Genomic DNA, 17,421 nt, shown 5'->3' with positions numbered 1-17,421 from the left:
TGTACGACTGTCCACCACCAGCACCTCTACTTGCATGTGTACATGCTGCTGCGCTATTATTAGTCTTAGTCGTAGGAAAGGGGAATTTTGTTAAAAATTCAGTAAAGGCGCGGTTCTGCGATGAAGTCTGGGGTCGCTGGCAGTGTGTGGTAATAGTTGGCAGTCAGTAGGCTAGGCAGAGTAAAAATGGCGCGGAGCTGCAGCGGCGTATTGCACATACGATTTGTTTGGAGTGGAACAACAGCAACGCAGGGAACTGCAGCGTTGCTTTAAGTTATTGTGATGTATGAGGCAAGGCAGTAGGCCAGAGCTGGAAGTAGCGATGAGTAAGTGGCTGACGTATGGGAATTTACCCGTGTCATAGTTTTTGTCTCTCTCCAACACTACGTCAGAAGCGAGGGGAAAAGCAGTATAAATAGTCAGGCACTTTTAGCTTGAGGTGTGTGCCAGGTCAGTCGAGAGTCAGGTCGGACCTGTGCTGGTCTACGCTTATAGGGGCCAGTCTGGCGACGATGTTGTAAATATTCTGTGTACTTGTTTGGGCAATGACTGCAGTATGCAGCGGGTCCAGGATGGGCCACGTTCACGTTTTGAAGTTGTCTTTTGTATGGCCAGAGGAGCCTGTAAATTTATCTGAATTCAGGGGAAATGGGGGACATGACGACATAGCACCTAAGCGATGTAATTTTTGTAACCTGTCAGGCCACAGATTACCGTGTACAAAGTGGGTATTAGTCTTAGTCATAGGAAAGGGGAATTTCGTTGAAAATTCAGTAAAGGCGCGGTTCTGCGATGAAGTCTGGGGCCGCTGGCAACGTGTGGTAGTAGTCGGCAGCCAGTAGGCTCGGCAGAGTAAACATGGCGCGGAGCTGCAGCGACGTATTGCACATATGATTTGTTTGGAGTGGAGCAACAACGACGCAGGGAACTGCAGCGTTGCTTTAAGTTATTGTTATGTATGAGGCGAGGCAGTAGGCCAGAGCTGGAAGTGGCAATGAGTAAGTGGCTGACGCATGGGAATTTACCCCTGTCCTAGTTTTTGTCTCTCTCCAACAACACGTCAGAAGCGAGGGGAAAAGCAGTATAAATAGTCAGGCACTTTAGCTTGAGGTGTGTGCCAGGTCAGTCGAGAGTCAGGTCGGACCTGTACTGGTCTATGCTTACAGAGGCCAGTCTGGCAGAGATGTTGTAAATATTCTGTGTAAATCTGTACTTTGTTTCTATGTACTTGTTTGGGCTGTATTCCGCCTCTGGGGAAACAACACCAGGGCGAGACGTAACGGTAGCTGGGCACTTGGAGATTGCACAGTCTGCCTGAAGGAGGATAGTGACAGTGGTCTGCAGCGGGTCCAGGATAGGCCACGTTCGCTTCCCACCTGGCGTACCGGGGTCCGGGCGAGGCGTACGCTGCAGGAGGTGCAGCAGCACTGAAACAGTGTTGGGAATGGCAGCGGGTGTTGCCATCCACCAAGCACCACTAGTGGCAAGTTGTGGCATGGCGTCCAGGAGGGTGCGGGTTCAAGTCCGGTCCTGTCCTGGGAGCAGCATTGGCCGAGGGTCACAGGTGACCAGTACAACTACCTTCGTCCCATGGTCGGACAGAATAGCCCTCTCCGGAATCATGGACAGTGGAGCGGTGACAGTTGCTACGCCTCTGCGGGCAGTGACTGGGCGAGCACAGCTGACTTCCATCGTCGGGCAGCCTTGATGACCGCAGCAGCAGTGTCAGCAGTCCTGGAGTTCCGAGACAGCTGGACTCGCGCAACAGCACGTGGGCGGCGCGCCAACATTACGCTTCTGTAAACCAGCTGAATAAAGGAATACTTACGAATACTGCTGTATCACTCTGCACTGCCCCTTGACAGTTTTGAACTTGCTTGGCCTCCTGACGAGAAACGGTGCATTGGACCCTGGCTTCAGCTCTCCCAACTGGAGTCCCGGGTTCGACCATCGTTGGTCTGCAACAACACCAAGGCAAAATGACTAAGGATAAAGCAAACCAGGCAGCCAACACAGAAAAGACCAGCAACAGTTCTGTAGTGAGTGTCAAGGAGGTACATGACAAGCAGAGTGCCTCTCAACACCCGCTTTCCCCCTCCTCCTTGAAGGGGCAGGGTGCAGGGAATGGTTCACGATGTTCTTGTCAAAAACTGTCCCAAGAGCCATCAGACATCATTCTTTCATGTCTGACTGATGAGGGGGACATCATGGAGGTAGATGTCTTGGATCCAGGCAGTCCCTCCACTCCCCCTCACTCTACAGGCGCTTCACCTCCGCAGTGCAAAGATAGGGGTAAATTAAAACCACATTGATGAAATGGCTCCCATCCTACAGTGGAACTTGAGCAGGGGTTCAGGACGCATGTGGAGGAACTCTGTCTTTTATCTCAGGGTAGACCACCATGTCTGTGTCTCCAGGTGATTCATTTCCATCAAATGTATTCCCCTAAGCTAAGAGGCTATTTACTCTACAAAAAGGACGACCTGAGTGAAGAGTGAGTTAGAGGAGGCATAAGTATTTCCATCAGTACCGACTACCACTCCTTGCTCCTCTCACTTACATCTTTACAAGCAGTTGCTGTATCAGTGCACTTGCATCATCGGTGGACAGTATATTTCTTTACTTCCCCCACATGATACACTTGATGACGAGGCCATAACCAACCATATTACACAGCTCCCCTGCCCCTTCATCCTATGTGGTGATTTTAATGCACACAATGTGCTTTGGGGCTCTGCAGTTACCTGCCCCGGGGTAGAGCAATTGAGAGGCTTCTTGTGTCATACTTGCTCATACTTGCTAAATGCAGAACAGAGCACTCACTTCTGTGCAGCAACTGGTTCATTCTCAGCCATTGATCTCTTGCTTTCCTCTCCAGCTCTTGCTCACACGGCACTCAATGGAAGTGATCACTTCTTGATCTGGATGGGGCGGAACATAGAACGTGAAATGAAACCACCACGATAAGTGCTCTGTAGAGCAGATTGGACTCTTTATAGCCAGTTGACCCAGTTCGAACAAGTATGAATGTCTAGGCATCGGTGGATCATATTACCAAAATGATCCACCATGCTGCTGTAGCATCCATTCCACAGTCCACGGGACAACAGAAGAGGCAACCTGTCCCATGGTGAAGTGCCGAATGCATCTCTGCAATCAGGACCAGGCATGCGGCTCTGCATAGGTTCAAGGGTCGGCCAGCTGCAGAGAATCTTGCAGCCTTTCGAGTGGCGAAGGCAAAGTGTCACCGAATTATTCGAGAGAGCAAGAAGAGGTCGTGGCAACTGTTCCTGAACACCATTAATCGTTCCACCAATAGTTCTGTTGTGGGGGAGACCATCAGAAGAATTTGTGGAAGAGGAGGCAGAAGTGCCCCATGGGTGCTGCAATGGGGAACGGCACTCTGTAAACCAATCCGCAAGTCATTTCCCAGACTGTGGTGGCATATTTGTCACAGTTACTGCAACAGCCAATCAGGATCCAGGTTTCGAGCCCATGGAGCAGTTGCTTAGAGGCATAGTTTGGACTTCCAGTCCACTTCTGATGAAGATTGCAACTGGTCATTTTCCATGTGGGAGCTGGATTCTGCATTGTCTGCAGCTCGTGACACATCCCCTGGTCATGACAGGATCCATTACAGTATGTTGCTACACCTCACAAGGCACTTTTTAATGCCATTTGGGCGTCAGCTCACTTTCCCGAGTGTAGTGTTGCCTTCACTAGCTGCATGGTTAAGACCTTGGAGTGGATGGTCAACTGCCACCTTGTCTGGATCTTAGAATCCAGGCAACACCTTAGTCGCTTTCAGCATTGGTTCAGGAGATATCGCTCGACCTTTGATAACCTTGCCTTCCTGGAGACGGCTTTACAACAGATTTTCCTGCGCTGGCATCACCTGGGTATAGTTTTTACATTAAAAAGGCCTACAATACTACTTAGAGGCCTCTTATCCTGGAGCATCTTCATGAATGGGGTTTTCGTGGTTGTCTTCAGATTTTTATTCCGTCCTTCCTGTCGACACAATATTTTAGATAATGAGTTGGTGACATCCTGTCTGACTGCTTTGAGAAGGATAACGGTGTCCCTCAAGGTTGCGTTTTAAGTGTGACTGTCTTTTCCATAGCTATTAATGGCATTACATCCATAGCGAAAAGTCCCATCCACTTTGTTTGTGGATGACTTTCATGTGGTTTGCTCTTCTTCAAACCTCTCAACAACAACACGTCAGTTGCAATTAACTCTTTGATGTTTGGATGAATAGGCGCAGAAGAGTTTTTCACTGAGAAGTCTGTGTGTGTTCTTTTTAACTGTTCTTATTCCATTTTAAACTTTCCTGAGTTGTCCTTACTTTTGACACAGTGATGTTTGCGGGCCTCATATTTGACTCTAAGCTTATGTGGTTACATCTTAAGGACCTGAAAAATCTGTCATTTAAGGCTTTAAGTATTTTAAAATGTCTTAGCCACAGTACATGGGGAGCAAAAAGGACTTGTCTGCTGTGCTTTTACAGGGCATTTGTGCAATCTCGGCTTGATTATGGGTGCATGGTGTATGGGTCTGCGAGAGACCCTCTTATTTAAAGATGTTGGATGTGGTGCACCATGTAGGGATTCGGTTGGCCACTGGGACATTCAGAACAAGCCCCATACAAAGCAGAGGCTGGTGAACTGCCACTTCACCAGCCTCTGTGCAGAGGCTGGTGAACTGCCACTTCACGTCACGCGACAACTGCTTGCAGTGTGCCAGGTGTATAAAACACTGTCCACACCATACATACCTGCCTACAATGCTGTTGCTCAGTCTCCACTGGAAAGGCTTTTTCATAACCAGCAACAGGCAACGAGGCTGTATGGGATTTGTGCATAGGATTGCCTTCTAGAGATGGTTGTGGCTAGTCTTCATGTTTTACATCATGGTGGGAGCAGATTTCCGTCTTGGCCTCTTACTTTAGGCTTGACAAATTTTAAGAACAATTGTACGTCAGATTTTACATTTCAATATCTGTCTGTTTTTTTTTTTTTTTTTTAGGTATGCATCAAGGTTTCATAGAAGTGTACACTGATGGCTCCAAACTAGGGAATTCCCTTGGCTGCTCAATCATTTTCCTCGACCATGTCACCAGGATTTACCTTCTTGATGAGATTACCTTTTTCTCAGTAGACCTCCACGTGCTCCTAAAGGCACTGGAGCAGATACGTTGCGTTTGGGGTAAACGGTCTCTCATTCGCTACAATTCCCTTAATGCCTCACAATTGTTACAGAACCTGTAACCAGCTAAGGAGTTGGTCTGGCAGATGTATGACCAACTGTACTTGCTCCAGCAGCAGGGTAAGCAAGTGTTATTCTGCTGCGTGCCTGGTCATGTAGGGATATGAGGATATGAACAGGCCTATTGGGCTGCCAAGGAGGCCTGCAGAGGACAGGATGCAGCACAGTGTCCTATTCCCTTGAAGGCTGTCATTTCTGTCCTACACAGGAAGTGCATGCAGTTGTGGGATGAGGAATGGTTGGCGGTGACGGCCAATAAGTTGCGGTTGGTGAAATCAACAACCTGGCCGTGACATTCCTTGTGCCAGTTGCTCAGCCAGGATAAAGTGACCCTCATTCATCTTACAATTGGGCACTGCTCTCTCACACATAGCTTTTTACTACGGCGAGAGGATGCCCCATTTTGTGGTGCTTGTGGCGCACACATCTCGATCAGCCACATTTTAATGGAGTGTGTTTTATATTGTGATGCAAGGGCAGAAGCAAATATTGTTGGGGATCTATCCTCTATTTTAGCTGATGATGACACGAGAATGACTAAGGTTTAAAGTTTTGTTATGTGTCTGGACTGTGGCCTAAACTTTTAGACTGGAGGTTTTAGTGTGTTGCAGAATGGCTGGCTTCTTTTTTTATTCTTGTGGTTAGCCAACCACATCCATCTGCTAAATTGTTTTAGCTCCTTATACCACTTTCTTCTTGTGTCATTAATGTTTTACTACTGACACAGCACCTCATTCCGTGGTTCTGTGTGGGTACGCTCATAGTTTTCCATTCTTTGTTACTTGTTTTTTTGTGATGTTTTATCTTACTGTTTTGTGTATTTTACTGACACTCATCTCAATCTGTTGTCGTGCGGGCGCTAAAAACCTTGCTGTCGTGCACCCATACAAACATGTCCGTGTACATATCCATTGTAGTTGATTGTTGTGCTCCCTTGAAAAGAACTTTTGCCCTCATTGACCAACACCTCCAAGCTATTGCCTGAAATCTGGCTTTCCACATCAAAGACAACAACCGACTCCTTCCCTCCTCTCCTCCATCCTACCCTTTTACCTTCTGGATCCATAATAGTCACTGTTGATGCCAGTTTCCTGTGTTCAACATCACTCATGCCCATGGTCTTGCCACTATTGAACATACCTCTTCCAACATCCTCAGATTCCCAACCTGTTACCTCATTTGTCGTACATGTTACTAACTTTGTCCTAATGCACAACTACTTCTCTTTGAAGGGAAGGTATAAAAAAAAAAAATCTGCAGTACAGCTATAGGCACCCACATGGCATCCTCCTATGCCAACCTGTTCATGGACCATCTGGAGAAAATCTTCGTAGCCTCCCAAAACCCCAAACCCCTGGTCCGGTTCAGGTTCGAGATGATATCTTCATGATCTGAACCCAGGTACAGGACATCCTATCCTCGTTTCACCGCCATGTCATCAATTTCTATGCCATACACTTTATCCTCCTCAACCCAGTGTGCAGTATACCAACTTCCTGGACGTTGACCTCTTCTCTAATTTGTGTGTGTGTGTGTGTGTGTGTGTGTGTGTGTCTTTGATACTATGTTACATGTTTGCTGCTGTTGCCAGTGATATAATCTGTTTCTGTTACAATTCCTACATTATCAGAAATGCAAGTTTGGGGAGTGTTCTTTTTTGGCAACATGAATATGGTTTCCCATGAAATTTCCTAGCTACTTTAGTTTTGGCACTTAATTTATCAATAACTTTGAATTGAAAGACTTTGCTTGAACTGTTTTTGGGTGAGTGTTAGTTTTATCTTATGATATATATGACTGCACAGTTCTTCTTGAATTGTTGGTGATACATTATTGCTGGAATCCTTGTTGGAAACGCTAGGATCTTGATGCTTGTTTACAATTAGTGATTTGCTTTTATTGGTGTTCCTAACCACACATGAATTTTGTGAGATTAAGACACAGGTTGTGAATTTATTACTTTTTTCTTCACTTCTTCATGAGGTCTTCATACTGGAACATGTTGCGACCAAATCCTCTTTTGTTGTTGTTGTTGTTGTTGTGGTGGTGGTGGTCTTCAGTCCTGAGACTGGTTTGATGCAGCTCTCCATGCTACTTTATCCTGTGCAGGCTTCTTCATCTCCCAGTACATACTGTAACCTACATCCTTCTGAATCTGCTTAGTGCATTCATCTCTTGGTCTCCCTCTACGATTTTTACCCTCCACGCTGACCTCCAATACTAAATTGGTGATCACTTGATGCCTCAGAATATGCCCCACCAACCGATCCCATCTTCTAGTCAAGTTGTGCCACAAACTCCTCTTCTCCCCAATTCTATTCAATACCTCCTCATTAGTTATGTGATCTACCCATCTAAACTTCAGCATTCTTCTGTAGCACCATATTTCGAAAGCTTCTATTCTCTTCTTGTCCAAACTATTTATCATCCGTGTTTCACTTCCATACATGGCTACACTCCATACAAATACTTTCAGAAACGACTTCCTGACATTTAAATCTATACTCGATGTTAACAAATTTCTCTTCTTCAGAAACGCTTTCCTTGCCATTGCCAGTCCACATTTTATATCCTCTCTACTTCGACCATCATTGGTTATTTTACTCCCTAAATAGCAAAACTCCTTTACTACTTTAAGTGTCTCATTTCCTAATCTAATTCCCTCAGCATCACCCGACTTAATTTGACTACATTCCATTATCCTCGTTTTGCTTTTGTTGATGTTCATCTTATATCCTCCTTTCAAGACACTGTCCATTCCGTTCAACTGCTCTTCCAAGTCCTTTGCTGTCTCTGACAGAATTACAATGTCATCGGCGAACCTCAAAGTTTTTACTTCTTCTCCATGAATTTTAATACCTACTCCGAATTTTTCTTTTGTTTCCTTTACTGCTTGCTCAATATACAGATTGAATAACATCGGGGAGAGGCTACAACCCCGTCTTACTCCTTTCCCAACCACTGCTTCCCTTTCATGCCCCTCGACTCTTATAACTGCCATCTGGTTTCTGTACAAATTGTAAATAGCCTTTTGCTCCTTGTATTTTACCCCTGCCACCTTTAGAATTTGAAAGAGAGTATTCCAGTCAACATTGTCAAAAGCTTTCTCTAAGTCTACAATTGCTAGGAACCTAGGTTTGCCTTTCCTCATTCTTTCTTCTAAGGTGAGTTGCAAGGTCAGTATTGCCTCACTTGTTCCAATATTTCTACGGAATCCAAACTGATCTTCCCCGCGGTTTGCTTCTACCAGTTTTTCCATTCGTCTGTAAAGAATTCATGTTAGTATTTTGCAGCTGTGACTTATTAAACTGATAGTTCGGTAATTTTCACATTTGTCAACACCAGCTTTCTTTGGGATTCGAATTATTATATTCTTGAAGTCTGAGGGTATTTCACCTGTCTCATACATCTTGCTCGCCAGATGGTAGAGTTTTGTCAGTACTGGCTCTCCCAAGGCCGTCAGTAGTTCTAATGGAATGTTGTCTACTCTCGGGGCCTTGTTTCGACTCAGGTCTTTCAGTGCTCTATCAAACTCTTCTCACAGTATCATATCTCCCATTTCATCTTCATCTACATCTTGTTCCATTTCCATAATATTGTCCTCAAGTACACTGCCCTTGTGTAGACCCTCTATATACTCCTTCCACCTTTCTGCTTTCCCTTCTTTGCTTAGAACTGGGTTTCCATTTGATAGTCATACAAGTGGTTCTCTGTTCTCCAAAGGTCCCTTTAATTTTCCTGTAGGCAGTATCTACCTTACCCCTAGTGAGATAAGCCTCTACATCCTTAAATTTGTCCTCTAGCCATCCCTGCTTAGCCATTTTGCACTTCGTGTCGATCTCATTTTTGAGACGTTTGTATTCCTTTTTGCCTGCTTCATTTATTACATTTTTATATTGTCTCCTTTCATCAATTAAATTCAATATTTCTTCTGTTACCCAAGGATTTCTACTAGCCCTCGTCTTTTTACCTACTTCATCGTCTGCTGCCTTCACTACTTCATCCTTCAAAGCTACCTATTCTTCTTCTATTGTATATCTTTCCCCCCATTCCTGTCAATTGTTCCCTTATGCTCTCCGTGAAACTCTGTACAACCTCTGGTTTAATCAGTTTATCCAGGTCCCATCTCCTTAAATTCCCAACTTTTTGCAGTTTCTTCAGTTTTAATCTACAGTTCATAACCAATAGATTGTGGTCAGAGTCCACATCTGCCCCTGGAAATGTCTTACAATTTAAAATCTGGTTCCTAAATCTCTGTCTTACCGTTATATAATCCATCTGAAACCTGTTAGTATTTCCAGGCTTCTTCCATGTATACAACCTTCTTTTATGATTCTTGAACCAAGTGTTAGCTATGATTAAGTAATGCTCTGTGCAAAAATCTATCAGGTGGCTTCCTCTTTCATTTCTTCCCCCCAATCCATATTCACCTACTACGTTTCCTTTGCTTCCTTTTCCTACTATCGAATTCCAGACACCCATGACTATTAAATTTTCGTCTCCCTTCACTGTCTGATAATTTCTTTTATCTCCTCATACATTTCTTCAATTTCTTCATCATCTGCGGAGATAGTTGGCATATGAACTTGTACTGCTGTAGTAGGTGTGGGCTTCGTGTCTATCTTGGCCACAATAATGCATTCACTATGCTGTTTGTAGTAGCTTATCCGCACTCCTATTTTTTTTATTCATTATTAAACCTACCCCTGTATTACCCCTGTTTGATTTTGTATTTATAACCCTGTATTCACCTGACCAAAAGTCTTGTTCCTCCTGCCACTGAACTTCACTAATTCCCACTATATCTAACTTTAACCTATCCATTTACCTTTTTAAATTTTCTAACCTACCTGCCCGATTAAGGGATCTGACATTCCACGCTCCGATTCGTAGAACGCCAGTTTTCTTTCTCCTCTTTTAGTATATTAAATTCCTCTTCCTCTAGAGCCACAGAGCCCCTGAGATTGCTTACTATTAAGCATTCAGGAGATTGTTTTCCATTATTATTTTGTTTTTCTTTGAGAGTTCTTCATGTTCCGGATATATTGCATCTAAATCTTCTTTCATTGTATTAGTTTTATTTTCATGCAATGTTATGGAATCCTTTAATAGTTATCTGCCATGCAATTGACACATTTACATCATTGCCATTGATCTCCTTTGTTAATGAATTTTGGGAGTTATTTTCATGCACTTATCGATCATGATACCAACACTGGCATTCTGTAATTCTTACTGCCTGTATCAGCACATATTACATACAGAACTATGTAGTGATACTAACGAGTCCACTTCATTCAATGCTACAGTTAATAATATCATTGTCATCAAATTTTGTAAACTTAGCTCATGCCTATTTTTCATTGTGATCTCATGTTGTAATTGTGAAACGTTTTCTTAAGTCAGATAGGTAATCAATGGTTGTTTTGTTTCAGCTGAGTGGATTTCAGCCAATTTATGTGACTCCTGTAGTCAAGGAAAGCACAGCTCATGTAAATGAACTTGTTTTAAAACAGAAGAACAGTACTTCAAAGAAATCCTCATACAAATCTCAGGAAAAATCACAGAGGAAGAGGGGATGGGTCCCTATTGTAATCCCACCTGACCCAGCAAAGACATTACCAAGTATGTGTATAGTTAAATTTTATTTTTTATTGAAAACTTGTGTGCTTTTATTGTGCAGACTTAAAAAAAATATTTTAAATAATCTAATGATGTTATGCGAGCGTGAGGAAAAAAATGACTATTTTCCGTGCATAATGAGAACTGCTTAGAGTTTTTTGCAGGGTAAATGAAGAGTATAACAAGTGTCTCCATTAAAATATTTTATCATTTTGGTCGGTTTCCAAGTGAAGGTTATATTTTGGACATGATGATCCACTTTGACTCATTTGATGTTTATGCCCATGAATTATAGTCGTGTACACTGTATAAGTAGAAGAGCACAGTAAGCAGAAACAAAGTATCAAGCGATTCAGAAAGCAATTACAATATTAAACATGGCATCACGAGCATTTATTATGTCATCATCTAAACCTCAAAATAAATTTGATCCCATTCTGATCCAGCTGTAACCATTTAGTTGCAATGGTTCTGTAAAATGCGTACTTTCTGTTTAATGCTGAATTTTTGGAAGTCTCACAAGTGGTAGTCTGTTACAGAAAGTTCTAGTTTGCATTATTCATTGCAAATTACTGTAGTTGGTCACTATCCCTTTCCATATTCATCATCCTCAGTTTCTTAGTTAGTTAGTTAGTTTTTTTTGCTAAGTCTTTTGTTGAACTGAAATAAGAATTACAAGGTTTTATAAATTTTTATGTGTGTGCAAAACATATCATTTCCTTTTCTTACATGTAAAATAATAATAATAATAATAATAACACTATTTTTTTAGATAAAGGAAAAAACAAAGTTGCACCAAACAATGATTTGTCTCTGTGTTCAGTGTTCTCATAGTGGTCTCAAAATGGTCTGCATTTTAAGACTTTTTCTTTGTAAAGTAAAAGATTTTCTCAGATGCCTTATTCTATATTGTCATTTTCCTTTCGTAACCTGTCTCAAGAATCTCACACTTATAATTGTGCATTGATGGTCCATATTTGCTTCCTAAGTGAGATTTAAGGCTACAGCGTTCCAAAGCGAAGAGAGCCAGTAAATTCCTGAATGCCGTGAGCCTGACAAGAAAAAATTTCAAAGTGTCTAATAAAACGGACAAATGCATTGTGTGTAGTGTCAGGGAAAGATTTCCAATCTGCTCACAAAACTTTTATCATATTGATAGCAGTTCTCATAATACTAATTGAAATTCTAATCACTTTCTTGCATAGGTATAGGTATTCCATGTTCATTTCAATGCTGTACACCGTAGATGTATCTGTAAATTTTGCAATCTGCAGCAATATAAATCAGTGACATTAACTCTGTGAGTTGAAACATTTGGAAGATATTTTCTGCAATGCTTCCTATGCCTTTCCTGAGTATCTTCCTTATATGTTTTAGGAATAATATTGTGGTGGTGGTACAGATTTTTGAGTTCCAATGTACCATTGCTTCATGGGGTTGCTGTGTTGAGAAAATGTAATTTGAATAAATTTAACCTCCAGACATGGCACACCACCATGGAAATTACTTGTCTTGCATATTTTTCAGATATAGGTAGGACTGCAGCCAGGGGTGGTGGCAAGAGGGGGGTGGGGGAGGTATGGGGGCTGTAGCCCCCCCCCCCCCCTTCCCCCCTTGACAGACTTCTAGAATCACCCTTGACTGCAGCTACATGCTTGAGCTTGGATTACAGGTTAGCATTGATTTGAAAAGTCATTTGTATCCTTTCTGGACATCGAAGATATTTGATCCTTAATGTCATTTTGATTGATTGCATCTTCTGCTAGATGGGTTCTAAGATTTTGCTCTGATAACCATGTCCAGAGAGCTTTGTTTGTGATCTGTATGCAAACCATGGGTGCCACCAAATAGACAATTTGAGTCCCAGGTCAATACAAACTGATTTGTTGATTCTTGCTTCACTGGATACTTGATATTTGTTGAGTATATCAGCTATGCAGCTCTCTGATTGTTCGTCATTTTAAATTAAACTGAGATCATCTGCTTTTGTGTTTTCACATCATATATTTTTTAGCTGCAATCAGCAGAAGACATGCTTTGTTGGTGCTGCACATTTTAGCAATTTTGACTGAGATAAACTCACACTCCAGGGTTCTTTGGCATGCCAATGTAGAAATGTGCTCAGAAACGGCTCAGTTAAATAATTCGTGCAATACACACATTTGTTTATATATGAAAATCAACTTTGGAATTTTTCTTTGTGAGAGACCGCATGTACAAGATTCATGTGCCAGATTTCAAATTCTGGATTCACATATTTTACTGTTCGCATCACTTCTGTATAATCTTAAATTGATTATATTAATACCCATTTGTATTGTACTATATGGTGAAATTTAGAATATTGGTGAGTGCCGTTTTAAAATTTTTGAGAACAGTAGGCTTACCCTTGTTCAAAACATTTATTCTCTGATTTCATTATGTAATTACATGAGAAATAAGCTATTTTTGAGAGCCCTCACAAAACTATATTTTTCTAAGTTAGCAGTATGAGTGTTTTGGATGCCTAACTTATTTCGCAGTAAATCAGCATTTGTGGTTCACAGCTACAGCCAAAGACTACATCATCTCTGAATTTCATTGTATCTCAACACAAATAAATACACGTTTTTGAGAATTTTCAGAAGCTACCTTTGTCATTTGCATAATCTGTGAGTAATTTGTAGTAAATTGGCACTTATGATTTAGTTGCTGTAGCAGATATTCTAACCAACGTACTGTGTTACATCTAGTTTTCCATTGAAGAGTGGTAGCCTCTTATATTATCTTAATTTATGATAAATTAACTCTTTTGAGTTTTCTAACAAGTATAATTAACTGCAAAATGTTTTAGGGAGCTACTAATTTCGGCCACTGGTTTTTGTGTTGCCTTAATGTAAGTCTTGTTTTTCTGTTTGCTTCAGTTCTTATAGGGAATTAGCAACTTTTTAGTTCAAAAGATTAAAATATAATCAGTAGGCTTAAATTAAAGTTGTTTGTTCACTGCCTAGAAATACATTGTACCAGGCAAAATGCAACGCCACTGTGGCTGCTGATCTCGAACACGGGATGAGTTAGTTGATGTTCATAAGCAACTGGAATCACCCTGACTGCTGTCAAGTGATTGGCAGCTGCTGCAAACTGGTGTGTTGGAAGAGCTCCTGAGAGTTGCGTACCTGTGATATCTGTACCAGACGTACTTCAAGTACTATCCTCTCATGTGGATCCTGTCTCCTCTGCAGCAAGTACACGATCTGTCATTACTTATCCACTTGATTGCAATTGGCTTGTCAGTGGTAGATCTAGGCACCCTGTATGGGGTAGGTGGGAACCAGGAAGGACTCATGGTGTTGTACCAATCCCTTGAGGTCCTGTCTTTAACTGAAACTGAGGCAGTGGGACTCAACTTCATCTGATTGGGTAAACCAATTTTGCCTAGTATCAGGAGCAGGCAATTGCAAAAGGGTAGGGACCTATTAATTGTTGGCAATTCAAACGTACGGTGAATGATGGCATCCCTTAGAGAAATGACAGCAAGGGACAGGAAAGGACACCAGGTGCACTCAGTCTGTATGCCTGGGGGCCTCATTCAACATGTTGAAGAGGCTGCTCCAGCAGCTGAAGCGAATGGGATGCAAGCAGCTGCAGATTGTCGTGCATGATGGAACAAATAATGCCTTTTGTCCATGCTCCGAAGTCGTACTTTGGTCATTCCAGTGACTGGCAGAGAAAGTTGAGACAACCATACTAGTGCGTGGAGTTTCAACAAAGCTCACAACTTGCAACATATTCGGCGGAACAGATTGTGGCCCTTTGGTTCTGAGATGAACGGAAGGACTGAACCAGAGACTTTTAAGGTTCTGTGACAAGCTAGGCTGTGACTTCCTGGACTGGTGCCAAGGGCTGAGAACTGCAGTGTCCGCTGAATGCTCCTGAAAAGTAATGAACCTCACATAATGCTAGGTGCAAAAGCTGTTTGGTACCTGAAATTGGTAGCATTCAGATTTTTGAGGAAAATTTGAGTGTATATGGATAGGATAGGCCAAGGGGAAATTGAGGTGGGGTATTTTTTGCAGTAGCCAAGAAACCCAAATCCACTGAAATAGAAATTGAAGCTGCATGTGAGATTTTTGGGCAAGACAGTATCAGGGGTGGGCATTAAATGATAATTGGATCCTTCTGTTGCCCACCAGACCCAACTCCTGATAACAGTAAACTTTAAAGGAAACCTCATTTCATTTGTACGTGAGTTCCCCAATCATACTGTAATCATTGGTGCAGACTTCAGTCATCCAACAATTAATTGGGAAAATTACAGTTTTGGTAGTGTTGGGCACATCCTGTGAAACATTACAAAATGTGATCTCTGAAAACCACCTAGAACAGGTAGTTTGGGTCCCCAATCAGGATGTAAAAATATGTTGGATCTAATGACAATAAGTAGACGTGACCTCTTTGAGGATGTCCACATCAAAACTGGTATCAGTGACCGTGACGTGGTTGTGACAACGATGATTTCCAATGTACAAGGAACAACTGAAACAAGCAGAAAGGTATGTATTTTCAGGAAACTAAATAAAAAATCAGTAGTGCCATATCTCAGTGAGGAACCTGAAACTTTTAGCACAGGGCAGGAGCATGTAGAGGAACTGTGGCTCAGGTTTAAAAGAACAGTTGACCATGCACTGGATAGACATGCACCCAATAGAACACTTCATAATGGGAGAGAACCCCCATGGTATACAGTCACTGTAAAAAAAAACTTGGTAAAGAATCAGAGTACTGCATAGGGCTGTAGACAGAGAGATGCTGAATGAAACACAAGAGAACAATGTTTGATGCATTGCAAATATTGCCAAGTGATATTTAACAAAACCCAAATAAATTCTGATCATATGCAAGAACTATTAGTGGTACTAAAGTTAGTGTCCAGTCCCGAGCAAATGAGACAGGAACTGAAATTGGGGGTAACAAAGCAAAAGCTGAAATATTGAACTATATTTTCAAATGTTCCTTTGCAAAGGAAAATCCAGGAGAATTGCCCCAGTTTAATCCTCATACCACTGAAAAGATGAATGAAGTATCTGTTAGTGTCAGTGGTGTTGAGAAACAGCTAAAATCATGAAAATGGAACAGAGATTTAGGGCCCCATCAGAATCTATACTAAATTTGTGACTGAGTTGGTCCACAAAACTACCATACAGTAACCTTGATATCGATCTGTTGTAGAATCATAGAACATATTCTGAGCTCAAACATAATGAGGTATCTTGAACAGAATGACCTCCTCAGCATCAACTAGCATGGATTCCAAAAAACGTCGATCGTATGAAATCCAACTTGCAGCATTCTTGCATGACATACTGAAAGCTTTGGATTAGTCAGGTAAATGCAGTATTTTTCGATCTTCAGGTAAATGCAGTATTTTTCGATCTTCAGGTAAATGCAGTATTTTTCAATCTTCAGGTAAATGCAGTATTTTTCAATCTTCAGGTAAATGCAGTATTTTTCGATCTTCAGGTAAATGCAGTATTTTTCGATCTTCAGGTAAATGCAGTATTTTTCGATCTCTGGAAAGCATTTGACTCAGTAGCACAGCTATGTTTATTGTCAAAAGTATGATCGTATGGGGTATCAAGTGAAATTTATGACTGAATTGAGGACTTTTTAGTTGGGAGGATGCAGCATGTTATCTTGGATGGAGACCCATTGTCAGATGTAGAAGTAACTTCAGGTGTGCCCCAGGGAAGTGTGTTGGGACCCTTGCTGTTCATGTTGTATATAAATGACCTTGCTGACAATAGTAGTAGCAATTACAGATTTTTTGCAGTTATCTATGATGTACTGTCTGAAAGAAGTGCATAAATATTCAGTTAGATCTTGATAAGATTTCAAAGTGGTACAACAATTGGGAACTTGCTTTAAATGTTCACACTTCACAAAACGCTAAAACACACCACTCAATGACTGTAATATCAAAGAGTTGGAATTGGCCAACTCTTACAAATACCTAGGTATAACACTTTGTAGGGTATGTAATGGAATGATCATGTAGGCTTAGCTGTTGGTAAAGTAGATGATAGACTTCTGTTTATTGATAGAATGCTAGGAAAGTGCAATCAGCTTCGGCATTTGAGGTTACACTTCTTCTTCTTCTTCCTCCTCCTCCTCCTCCCTGTGGGCTGCTGAAAGCCGGCCCATGTGTCTGACACTTAACAGATGACTGGGTAACACATAATTCCCAGCTCCTGGTTGACGGGTAGGGTCATACGTACCCCCTGGTACAGGCCAGGCCCAAGGAGGGGTGATTGCCTGAACTGCTACCTTCCCAAATTGCTGATTGTTCCCTCTGTCAGGTTTTGAGGGGGTGTGATGCGAAGTATAAGCAATCACTTAAGGCGGGTGCCCCTGTTGGAAGGAGTGTGCCATTGGAGACGCTGGCAATCATGGGGATTTTCTCGCAATGAGTCAATCATGTTCATATTCAACAGTTACGAAATGTAAATGGAATGAGGCTACCAATTCAAAGACCCTCCCAGCTGCAGCACTGCT

At 42.0% G+C, this 17,421-nt stretch overlaps 1 protein-coding gene across 1 annotated transcript in view; it reads left to right on the top strand.

The window, feature by feature from the left end:
• Positions 1-17,421, top strand: part of LOC126161691 (uncharacterized) — a 302,362-nt gene that overhangs the window by 45,245 nt on the left and 239,696 nt on the right. Inside the window, exon 4 of the mRNA XM_049917707.1 lies at positions 10,704-10,893. Within this exon, the coding sequence (XP_049773664.1) occupies positions 10,704-10,893 (190 nt within the window). The remainder of the gene's footprint in view (positions 1-10,703; positions 10,894-17,421) is intronic.

This window comes from Schistocerca cancellata, chromosome 2, assembly GCF_023864275.1.
Source record: "Schistocerca cancellata isolate TAMUIC-IGC-003103 chromosome 2, iqSchCanc2.1, whole genome shotgun sequence".
NCBI lineage: Eukaryota > Metazoa > Arthropoda > Insecta > Orthoptera > Acrididae > Schistocerca > Schistocerca cancellata.
Note: the sequence above shows the minus strand (reverse complement) of the source record. Positions and strands in the feature narration are given on the sequence as shown.